The following is a 12537-nucleotide window of genomic DNA, read 5'->3' as shown; positions in this document are numbered from 1 at the left end:
CACAAGGTGGAATCAAGATTGCCAGGAGAAATATCAGCAACCTGAGATATGCAGATGATACCACTCTTAATGGCAGAAAACGAAGGGGAACTGAAGAGCCTCTTGATGACAGTGAAAGAGGAAGTGAAAAAGCTGGCTTAAAACTTAACATTCAAAAGTCTAAGATCATGGCAGCTGGTCCTATCACTTCATGGCAGATAGGAGGGAAAAAAGTAGAAGTAGTGACAGTTTTTTTCTTGGGCTCCAAAATCACAGCAGATGGTGACTGCAGCCATGAAATTAAAAGACATTTCCTCCTTTGGAAGGAAAGCTATGACAAACCTAAACAATGTACTTTGAGGTCGCAAAGAGTCCTATATGACTGAGTGACTGAACTGAACTGAAACAGTGTATTAAAAAGCAGAGTCATTGCTTTGCCAGCAAAGTTCTGTATAGTTAAAGCCATTGTTTTTCCAGTAATCATGTACAGATGTGAGAGTTGGCCCATAAGGAAGGCTAAGTATTGAAGAATTAATGCTCTCAAATCGTGGTGCTGGAAAAGACTCTTGAGAGTCCGTTGGACTGCAAAGAGATCAAACTAGTCAATCCTAAAGGAAATCAACCCTGAATATTCATTGGAAGGACTGATGCTGAAACTCCAATACGTTGGCCACCTGATGTGAAGAGCCAACTCATTGGAAAAGACCCTGATGCTGGGAAAGATTGAGGGCAAAAGGAGAAGGGGGGAAACAGAAAATGAGATGGTTGAATAACATCACCAATTCAATGGGCATGAATTTGAGCAAACTCCATAAGATAGTGAAGAACAGGGAAGTCTGGTGTGCTGCCGCCCATGGGGTCCCAAAGAGTCAGATGTAACTTAGCTACTGAACGACAAACATGGTGATTCTAATACTAGCCTCACGGGTTTGTTGCTGTTACTGAAGTAGACAGAAACTGAACAATGCCAAGAACAGTAACTGAGAGTCCATAGGTTTTGATAAATAGGCATTATTATTTTTAGGATATTTATCTTCCTAAGATATAAGTCATATATGCCACTTCTTGGCTCATTGACCTACAGTGGCAGTTGCTTGTAAGAAAAAGTCCAAAATCTTTAGTGTCCATCCTGCCTTCCTCAGGCCCACTTAGCTCTAAGACCTGGGGCTTTCAACCTATAACTTGACCACCATCCACTTCTTGAATCTGACTTGACCAGGGAAGGAGAGTTTGAGAGCCTCTGTTTCATTCAGGATGTTATCCACAATGACTTATCACCATAGCATCACCATACCTAGTGAGAGCCTTGGATCTGCTGGTCAATCATTTTCTAGGCACATGCATACATCTTAATACATTACATTGTGCCTGAGTTAGATGAGAGTATATTACTTGTGGGATTATATAAGGAAACATGTTCCTTGTCTCAGTAGCATTGAAGAATTAACCTTCAAACCAGTCTCTGCTCTTGACTGTCCCAACTACTGATATTCAGCCTTGTGTGTGTGTATAATCTTTCTAAGTTAGTTGATCGCAACTTTATGTTCTTTCTGAAAGGAATCTGTAAATTCAATTGAATGAACATTCCTGAGAATTTGTGTTCTAGAAAACACTGCTGGGTGCTGCGGGGTGGGGAAATGAATGCAGAGATAAATACAATTGTCTTTAAGCTGTTCTCTAATAGGAGAGAAGAAAAGAGAAACAGGAAAAAAACAAAACATAACGTAAGGGTTATTCAAAGCTTGATTTAAAATATACTGTGTGTTTATTGAGTAAACACCTACTTTGAATCAGAATAGAATGGTAGGGATATAGCAGTATAAAAGAGAGAGTCCAAATCACAGAAGAGCTTACAGTATTGGAATAGTTACAAGATATAACTCAGAAGAAGTATTGGTTGTGATTAGTGTCTAGGAGGGCAGAGACCCTCATCTCTCTTGTTTCTTAATCCATTTTTATCATGACAACAGTGTTTGGCACATAGTAGGTGTTCAGTAAACATTTCTTTAATGACCAGTGAATGATGAGGCTATCATCAGAAAATTATTAAATCAGTAATTTAAAATACAGTTTAGTTCCTAGTTGAAACAAGGTTATTTTTAGCAGGGAAATGAACGACTTCTTGTTTCAGAAGATGTCTTTCAACAGGTGGTGGAACATGTCACGTTTGAGTTTTTCATTGCTTACTCTGAGTGAATAGTTGTAGGCATGTGTACTTCCCATTCGGGAGCAAGAATTACCGGCATGTTATTCAGTGAGTCTTGTATCAGTTTTGGTTCCAGGTCTAGAAAGCCCCCTGAACCAACCTGCCCGGGTGTGATCTCTGTAGGAGAATTTTGGTGCTAGGTATGGCTGAAGCCCCTGATTCTGTCAGTTCTTTTAAAAATAAGTATCAATAGCCAATCGACTGGCAGGCTTAAGCATATAATGGTATTAGGTTTTGATAACGTGAGGCCTCATGGCTCACATAACTTTGGAGCTCTACCAGAATTGGACCAGGTCTTTACAAATCTTTGAAACTATCCCAGCTCAGTTTGCCCGTGGAAACAACAAAGTCATAGAAACCACCACACTCTTTTGAAGTAGTTCCCAGCCTGTTGTTTGAGAGTTGCATGTTCGCGTGTTTTGTTCTGCCATCTCAAAACCAGATTGAAAGTGGATTCAATCTGAAAGTCCTCAGAGACCCACTCTGCAGGCAGGGCAGGATGTTACTTAGCACTGTCCTGGTTGATCCGGTTGGCCTGTTGACCTTGGCAGAAATGAGCAGGGACCAGGGGTCCAGTGCCAAGCACAGAGGAACCAGGGTCACATACCACCCACGCCCAAACCTCTCTCTGACATTTGCACGGGCTTTGAGCCAGCTCTCCCCTTGGGTTTCATCTCATGTTTGTAGGAATACAAAGGAACACTGAACCTTCCAGTTAATATGACACCCCGCCCCCACCTCCCCCTTCCTGGAGAGGATAACAGTTCTGTTGACCATTATAATGCATTTTCTGTCTCCCAGCAATCCACACAGTCATTAATTTCTGCTGCTGACGTCAGGAAAGAGGATTATGTGTGTGTCTGAAACTGTTCCCAAAGTGCTCATTAGTCATAGATAATTGAAAAACTGGTAGAGGAAGATTTGGTGTAATAGTAGCCCCTGCCTATGCAGAGAGACTGTAACCACCAGCTAATTGTAGGCCCCAGTTTGTGACCCTCAAACCGACTCTGCCCATCAGAATGGGAATCAGTGGACAGAGGGGCCCAAGAGCCCTCAAAGCAATTGCTTTTTTACACCCCAAGGTGAGGGTGTGTTCACAGGAAAAGAAGCCAACCAGATCAAGAAAGTAAGTAAAATGGACTAGGGCTTCTCCCCTGCCTTCAAGCTGAAGAGTACTGTTTGGAAAAAGTATGCAGAATTCTCCTTGTTTTAATCTTGCTTTTATTTTAACTTAACGAGTTTGCTTTGATCACAGAAGATGTTCAAGGCCAGGTACAGATGAAACACAAGTGGAAGAGACAAGGGCCCACCCTGGATCCCAGTCCCCACTGGAACAATATTCTATGCTTTTTTCCTAGGAGTTTCTGAAAGTGTCTGTGCTTACAGTTCTGTATCCTTTAACAGAATTCACAAGTGGGAGCATACTCTGAATACCACTCTGCATCTTGCCATTTTCACTTGGTTTATCTTGGACTCCCTTCCAAATCCATACCTCAATTCTTCCTCATTCATTTGAATGGTTATGAAGGATGCTGCGGAATGCATGTGCCCTAATTGACTCACCCTACACAGATTTAAGGGGGAAACACCTTCAAAAATATTACACAAGAAGCACATGTTCCAGGTAGAATAATTAGAAAGTATAGGTTAGTAAAAAGAAAAAAGTCATAATTTCTCTATCCAGAGAAAACCTATTCTCTGTATTTTCCCCCTAGGAATATATTTCTACAAGTAAGTCCATCTACATCTTTCTTGATGTCCTTAACAAGAATTCATCTTTACATAATGTTTCCCAGCCTGAAGTTCCTTTTCTAGTGTTTCTCACTGCAGATTTATTTTCTTAAGTAATAAATATAAGAGTTCAAAGTCACTGGTCATCAGGCCACATGGCCTTAGTTGACCCCACCTGAGGTCCCCCTTTCTTGTCCAGGCTGCCACCATTCTCTCCTCCCTGGTGCCCTTTTTGGCAACATATGAAAGCGTCAAACATGCTGTGTGCCCCTCCAGGCTCCCTCCAGTGAAATCGCTTTTCGCTCTAATGGCCTCCATCTCCCCAAGCACTGAAACCAGCAATCTGCCACCTGTCTTTCCAAACCAGGCTCAGATGTCACCTTCATCTTCATTTCCTGCTCTCCCCCCGGCCACCCTCACTGTCCCTCCTCGGTGCTCTGGGACCGACATGCACATTCCACCTTGAGAGCATTTTCTCTGTGGTCTGGAGAGCCTTGGTTTGCACAGACCACTGTGTGAGCCTTCTGAGGTCAGAAGCTCCTCGTTGAATCTATCACTCATTCCCCAGCACCTAGATCTGGGCACAGGACAATCGAAAATATCTGGGGCCATCCTCATTACCTTTGTTCTTGAAATGTCTGCTAAAATGCGTGAATAAACAGTTGAGTGAAGAAGGGAAGAGACTGCAAATGCTGGGGCTGTGAAGTTCTCGTTAAGTCTGGGAAAACCGATACTGTGATTAATTGAATTTTATGGTGAAAGAAGAGCGAAAGGAAGATTATTTCCGGAAAAGTTGTCAAGACACACTAAAGCCTACTCTGACAGCTCCTCTGGTCCCCAGTGCACCTCTGGCTGATGAAGTGTGATCTCCTGGGATGCCTTCTTAGAGGTCCCCACCTGTTTCTATCATCCCATCTTATACCAAGCTGTTTCCCTTTGGGCTCTAGCTAAACAAAGCTTCTTCCTGCTTGGGGTCCAGGGAAATGATTTCTGAAGGCTGTGGTTCCAGTTCACAAGAGGATGTTAATCTTTGTGCGTATTTATTTTTGTTCTTATACCATGGGATTGAGGAGAAAGCCTGGTTCACTGTGTTAGTTCGGGTTCTTTGGAAGCAGATGCTGAGATAGATTTGGAGGTATAAGATGGTTATTGGGGGTTGCCATCTGTGAAAGAAAGGGGATTGTAGTAGAATTGGGCAGAGGGTGAATTCAAATGTGATGAAGTCTGATGAGACCTGGGCTGACCGGCCAGAGCATTCTGTTCTGGAGTGAGTGGTGCACATCAGAGCCCTCTGCTCCCATTCTGTTGAGTCTGCAGTTGTGGCCATACTGGGAAAGTCATCACCTTATCTGATGACCTTGAGGAACTGGCAGTTGGAGGCTGTCTGCTGGCCTGACCGCCCACTGGGGAGCATGTCCATGCTTAATGGGAATCCAAGTGGTCATGGCTCCCTGTCTACCAGACTGCCCACCATTTCTCACTCCACAAAATCTCTCATATCTGCCTCTGTTTCTGCATCTTACTTGCCAGTAACCTTGATGAACGCCCTTCTCTATTCTCTGGTTACTGAGAGAGCTTCACTACTGTTTTTCCTTACATCATTCTGTCCACTTCCAGAGACATCTTTAAAAAGATGCAAATTCATGTCTGTGAGTCTGAGTTGTTGTTTTTCAGTCACTGAGTCCCATTCAACTCTTTGCAACCGCATGGATTGCAGCACGCCTGGCTTCCTTGTCCTTTACTATCTCCCGGAGTTTGCTTAAACTCATGTCCATTGAGTTGGTGATGCCATCCAACCATCTCATCCTTTGTCGCCCCTTTCTCTTCCTGCCATCAATCTTTTCCAGCATCAGGGTCTTTTCCAATCAGTTGGCTCTTTACTTCACATGGCCAAAGTGCTGGAGCTTCAGCCTGGAGTCTGGGTACTGTATTCAGTATCTTGTTGTTGTTGCTGTTCAGTTCCTCAATCATGTCTGTCTCTTTGAAACCCCACGGACTGCAGCATGCCAGGCTTCCCTATCACCAACTCGCGGAGCTTGCTCAAACTCATGTCCATTGAGTCGGTGATGCCATCCAACCATCTTATCCTCTGCCGTCCCCTTCTCCTCCTGACTTTAATATTTCCCAGCATCAGGATCTTTTCCAGCGAGTTGGCTCTTCACATCAGGCAGCCAAAGTATTGCAGCTTCAGCGTCAGTCCTTCCAATGAAAATTCAGGACTGATTTCCTTTAGGATTGACTGGTTGGATCTCCTTGCAGTCCAAGGGACTCTCAAGAGTCTTCTCCAACACCACAGTTCAAAAACATCAATTTTTAGGCACTCAGCCTTCTTTATGACCCAATTCTCACATCCATACATGACTACTGGAAAAACCATAGCTTTGACTAGATGGACCTTTGTTGGCAAAGTAATGTCTCTGCTTTTTAATACACTGTCTAGGTTTATCATAGCTTTTTTTCCAAGGAGCAAGCATCTTTTAATTTTGTGGCTGCAGTAACCATCTGCAGTGATTTTGGAGCCCAAGATAATAAAGTCTCTCACTGTTTCCATTGTTTCCCCATCTATTTACCATGAAGTGATGGCACCAGATGCCATGATCTTAGTTTTCTGAATGTTGAGTTTTAAGTCAGCTTTTTCACTCTCCTCTTTCACTTTCATCAAGAGGCTCTTTAGTTCCTCTTTGCTTTCTGCTATAGGGGTGGTATCATCTGCATATCTGAGGTTGTTGATATTTCTCCCTTCAGTGTTGATTCCAGCTTTTGCTTCATCCAGCCCATCATTTCGCATGATGTACTCTGCAAGTAAGATAAATAAGCAGGGTGACAATATACAGCCTTGATGTACTCCTTTCCCAATTTTGAACCAGTCCATTGTTCCATGTCTGGTTCTAACTGTTGTTTTTTTGACCTGCATACAGAAGTTTGTAATATCCTGTAATAAACTATAATGAAAAAGAGTAGAAAAAAGAATATATATATGTATATGTATATATATTTGAAACCAAATCACTTTGCTGTATATCTGAAACTGACACAATATTGTAAAACAATTATGCTTCACACACACACACACACGCAAAAGCGAACATTCATTCACCTCACTCCCAGGCTTAGCTCTTTCAGAAACGTACAGAGATCTTTGTGATAAATTGAGACACCATCATCTGGATTTCCGCATGTACCTCTCCAACCTTATCAGCCTCCTCCACCCACTGCTAAGCCCCACCCCACCTTCTATACCAGCTCACTCAGCCCTGTTGGTCTCCTCTCTTTCTTGGCCTTTGCTCAAAACGCTGCCTGTACTGTGAAGTCTATTTGTACCCCTCCAGCATGTCATTTGAATCCATATCTTCTGACTGCAAGCCCAGGGCTCCCTCTGCATCTCATCAGCCAGCGTTCCTTTCTAAATTACTGTCCAAAAGGCTTGAAAGTGTACCCCACCCAGCTAACCCTTTTTCTTTTCTGAATTTTTTTTTTTTTCCATTGAAAATTGCAGGCTTTGTGTTTGTGGGGATTGGGGATGAATAGAAGTTCCCATTTTGACCCTCCTACGAAAATTCACCCTTCAAAGAGAAATCTGAATATAGAGCACATGATTTCTACATGGGCCACTTTTTAAACACATGTAATGTGTTTGTTCTACAAATACTTCTCTTGATTCCTTCCTTCACCTAGAAGCTGCACTGAAATGTAAAGAACAGGGGTACAATGTTGGTATCCATCAGATTGGAATCCATGCCCATGTTCCAACACCGTAAGTCATGTGATTGTGGTAAATTTACTTTCCATTCATAAATTTGATTTTCCCCATCTATCTGCACAATGAGGACAAATTAGAATAGTACCCACATAGGGAATGTTCCCAGAGGAAGATAGGGTTTCTGTGACAATGAAGTGAGAAAATGTGTGATATATCCTTAGGATGGTCCCCAGCATAGAAGTGCTCAGTGAATGGGAATGCTGTTTGGTATGTGCTGGATACTAGACATAGTGACATGATGGAGACAGTGTCCAGAGCCAGACTGTCCACACCCAATGGTGTTGCTTTCCTCCAAGTTTCTGCTGGCTGTGCATTCAAAGCAGACTAGAGATTCTCTGCGCCCCCCACCCCATCATTTGAGTATCTGGACCTTACCCTCCAGTCCAGTGCTGTCCAATAGAAATATAATGTGAAAGTGAAAGTGAAGTCACGCAGTCGTGTCCGACTCTTTGTGACCCCTGGACTGTAGCCCACCAAGCTCCTCCGTCCATGGGATTCTCCAGGCAAGAATACTGGAATGGGGTGCCATTTATTTCTCCAGGGAATCTTCCCGACCCAGGGATCGAACCCAGGTCTCCTGCATTGCAAGCAGACGCTTTTAACCTCTGAGCCACCAGGGAAGCGCAATATAATGTGAGCCACATATGAAATCAAAAATTTACATGTAGTTTTAAAAAATTAATATGCATTTATTATTATTATTATTTACTTTTGGCTGTGCTGTGTCTTCGTCGTTGTGTGGGCTTTTCTCTAGTTGTGGCGAGTTGGGGCTACTCTCTGGCTGTGGTACATGGGCTTCTCATTGCAGTGACTTCTCCTGTTGAAGAGCACAGGCTCTAGGGCATGAGGGCTTTAGTAGTTGTGACACATGAGTTTAGTAGCTGCAGCACGCAGGCTCTAGAGCACAGGCTCAACAGTTGTGGCACACGGACCTAGTTGCTCCAAGGCATATGGGATCCTCCCGATCAGGGATGGAACCCATGACCCCTGCATTGGCAGGTGGATTCTTTACCACTGAGCCTCTGGGGAAGCCCTGAAATTTAACATTTTCCAGTAGCCACTTTAAAGTAAAGACATAGGTGAGATTAATTTTAATAAGTTTTATTTTACCTACCATATCCACACATCATTTTAATATATAATTGATCTACAAATTATTGAGATATTTTACATTCATTTCCTCATACAAAATCTTTGACATCTGATGTGTATTTTCTACTTAGTTCCTCTCAATTCAGACTCTAAATTTTCACTGTGAATACTTGATTTAGATTTCTTGAATTAATGTTGAAAAATCGATTGGTGCTAGTTGTTCCAAACGTACTTAGAAGTTCTTCAGTAATTGAATTGAGTATCAGTTTTGAAATTGAAATGGAAATTAATTCAGGTGAAATTAATTTAGCACCTAGTTACTCCAGCCACATTTCAAAAGTTCCACCCACATATGCCCAGTGGATCCCATACTGGGCAGTGAAGCTGTAGAGGCCGTGCAGTGGGTTCAGTCTTCTCCTGCTTTCTTTCCTTAGCTAAACTTTTTCCAAATTGGAGAAAATTTGAAAAATGGATACAAAATGGTATTGTAGAGGTGCTTTGTTTTTGGTTACAGGAGATTGGTGAGCCATTCACCCTCTGCCTCCCTCTAATTTTCCACTCTCACCTCTGTCCCCAGAAGTCCTGAAGTGCCTCTGTTCATCCCTGGAACTCCATGAAACAATTAACAAGTGGTGGGAATTTTAGCACTGAGCAAATGGCACCCATTCAGAATCTTAGAGCCTTGAAGCTCAGAAAGATCTTAGCATATACAGAGGTCCAGCTCCATACCCTCCTTATTTTACAGAAATAGTTACTATAAATTCTTTGGCTGAACAGGGGTTGTGGGAGGCAGGGGGCACTCAGCCTCTGCTAAACACCTGCGAGCAGATGGATCTCTTCATTCTCTTCTGACTTGCATGGTTGTCTGAGTCCTGATCTCTTCTCCCTAACTAGGTTGGGGGCAAGGACTGCCTTGTACAACAGTGCTGTGGCGCCCACACAAAGCAAGACAATCAATAAATTCTTAACTGAAAGCCTGGCTGACTGCAGGAATTCAAGGTCACTTGAAATATCAGGGTCAGTGCATTGCACAACTCCAAAGAACACCATTCAAACTGTATTCTGTGATTGTGCAAGTAGCAGCCTTGTGAAGTCTGCAAGGTTTAAGCTGGGCTCTCATTCCTAACCGAGATGAACTTCTAAGAAATTCTTTATTGGAACAAAATAATTTCCTTCCTTATCTTCTGACAGGAAGCAACTATATAAGTAAATTTTCTTAACTTCTTGGGAATATACATTAATCAGGGAGTATGTATGGGTATGTGATTGTGTGTGTGTGTGTGTATAACATATGCTGGTAGGGCTGCTATGTTACGAAGCACATTTGGAACAGTTTGACCATTTCAACCTTGTCTCCAAGAGGCCACTGTATTTGTATCTTTTGAAATTTCCCATGAATGGAATCTTTCTCTGATTTGAAAGATGCCTTAGAGCTCTTGGCTTTGTAAAGCACTCTAGAGCGTGACCTTTGGGAACCAAGCTCATACACCTAAGTCACCAGATGAGCACAAGGACTCTTTGTAGCTGCATGGTTTCTATCTTCATGAAGTTGAGAAAAGGCAGAGGAGAGGGGAGGGGTCCAAGAGGTTCTCTTAAGAAAACTCTCTATTTGCTTTTGTGTTTTTCAAGCTGACAGGTGTTTATTTTTTCTCCTGTCTACCCAGGAAACCAAGTGCTGCCTCCTGGAGCTTCTCTTGGAAGTGGGCTCACACCAGAGGCAGCAAAGGACCTTGGCCTTCCTCCCGGAATTGCAGTGGCAGCCTCACTAATTGATGCTCATGCAGGAGGACTAGGTAATCTCTTTCCCCGTGTCACCACTAGCACTGTGTTCAGTCACTCTCTAGGATCGAACACACTGCTTTTCTATTTTTAAAGCAAAGATTGAGAGCTAGTGATTCTAGTTAGAGAAGAAAGCCTTTTTATACTTAAGCATATGTATAGAATTATAGAACTTTTCATCAACTGTAGAATTCATTTATAATTTTATCAGTTTACCCATACAAACTAATAGAAAAATGATATAAATAAATACCTGGATGGCTCTTTGGTTTACTGAAAACTTGATAAAGATATGTTAACTTCCAACTAGCATGTATGACAATGGTGTACTTACCTATACTACTTTTTCTACACATACTCCAAAGCCCTTGCAAGTCTAATTTTATTTTCATAATATATTTGGCTTATATCCCATGTCCAGTTACTTGGGTATATTCCTGATTTAATCTTTTAAGTAAATCTACAACCTGGCATGCTTGTATTCATTTATTCATTCATCAAAGAACCATTGAACACTTGGTGTGTCCCAAGCATGGTGCTAGGAAACAATGAATTAAAAAAAAACAAACACAAGGTTTCATCCCCCAGTGGGAGGCAGACCGTGAGGCAAAGTTTACTGTAAAGTGTGATGACTCTATCCTCTTCTTCATTCTCATTGCTGTTTTGTTTTTTTTTTTTGGGGGGGTGGATTTTTCATATTCTCAATATTTCTTACTTCAACTATAGACAAACTTTTTTTTTTCCCCTAGCCTTTCTTTCTAAGTGTTTCTTTTTAAATTATGGTTCAAACTTCTTGAGATCAATTTAGGAGATCATGACCATTATATTTTCAGAACAGAATGGACTGACCAGAAGAGCACTTTTTTGTAGAACATACATTTCCACTGCAATTGTATGTATCTGCATGTGTATACTGCTCCATAATGAAAGTGAATTTCTTACTATGGATTACCATCAAAAACTTTGAAAAATATTTTAGTCCATACTTCATATTACAGTCAAAAGTTATCTATCAAATGCTTACATCAAACTCTACTCACAGACCTCTGTCTTTGCATTTTTATTTCCATGTCTTTGCACATGTGTTTCTCTGCATGGGGATAACTCATCCTCCACTTTGCCACTAGCTAACTTCTACTCTAAGTTGAAGACGATCTTGGATGCTTTATCCTCTGTGTAGCCTTCCATGGACAACTCTTCCATTTATATCTAAATTCTCTAAGCTGTCTTTCTTTCATCGCTTTTACCTACCCCTATGGAAGAAGTGATTGTGTTGTAATTGCCGTTTTATCTGCTTGTCTTTCCCACTAGACTGTAAACTCCGTGAAGGCATGGGCATTGTATTATTCATCCTGTATAACCCATGCTCAGCCCTGTTTCTGGTTCTCACAGGCGCTTGATAAATTTATTAAATGAATATAGTCCCATTAAGTCAAGAATAAGATAAAACGGTCCTAAACTGTAGAGTGAAAGTTAATGTTTCCTTACACAGCAGATTATTAAGCAATGTCTAGGAGAAAGCAATGGCACCCCACTCCAGTACTCTTGCCTGGAAAATCCCATAGACAGAAGAGCCTGGTAGGCTATAGTCCATGGGGTTGTGAAGAGTTGGATACCACTGAGCGACTTCACTTTCACTTTTCACTTTCATGCATTGGAGAAGGAAATGGCAACCCACTCCAGTGTCTTGCCTGGAGAATCCCAGGGATGGGAGAGCCTGGTGGACTGCCATCTGTGGGGTTGCACAGAGACGGACACGACTGAAGCGACTTAGCAGCAGCAGCAGCAGCAGTCTTCCACATGGCCTCTGGAGCTTCAGAGCAGAAGAGGTATCTACAAACATGCCTTTTTTATTTATCTTTATGTGTTCAGAATTTAACACAGTTCCTGAGAAATAGTAACAAGCCAATAAAGCATGTGCATTGGACAATATTGATTATTGATTATAGGCAAGGGTGTTTCCTTCCCTTTTTAATGTGGGCAGTGTGCA

The 12537-nt window shown here is 42.1% G+C and overlaps 1 protein-coding gene across 9 annotated transcripts in view; it reads left to right on the top strand.

Annotated features, from left to right (window-relative positions):
- The window catches only part of FGGY (FGGY carbohydrate kinase domain containing), a 504128-nt gene that overhangs the window by 242875 nt on the left and 248716 nt on the right, over positions 1-12537 (top strand). For 7 of the 9 annotated variants that reach the window (XM_027537095.1, XM_027537097.1, XM_027537099.1 and 4 more), the window contains one exon: positions 10433-10561. In XM_027537095.1, the coding sequence (XP_027392896.1) occupies positions 10433-10561 (129 nt within the window). Of the gene's footprint in view, positions 1-9866; positions 9975-10432; positions 10562-12296; positions 12377-12537 lie in introns of those variants that run through there. The other 2 variants (XM_027537104.1, XM_027537103.1) reach the window with 2 other exon arrangements.

Source organism: Bos indicus x Bos taurus, chromosome 3 (genome assembly GCF_003369695.1).
Source record: "Bos indicus x Bos taurus breed Angus x Brahman F1 hybrid chromosome 3, Bos_hybrid_MaternalHap_v2.0, whole genome shotgun sequence".
Classification (NCBI taxonomy): domain Eukaryota; kingdom Metazoa; phylum Chordata; class Mammalia; order Artiodactyla; family Bovidae; genus Bos; species Bos indicus x Bos taurus.
Note: the sequence above shows the minus strand (reverse complement) of the source record. Positions and strands in the feature narration are given on the sequence as shown.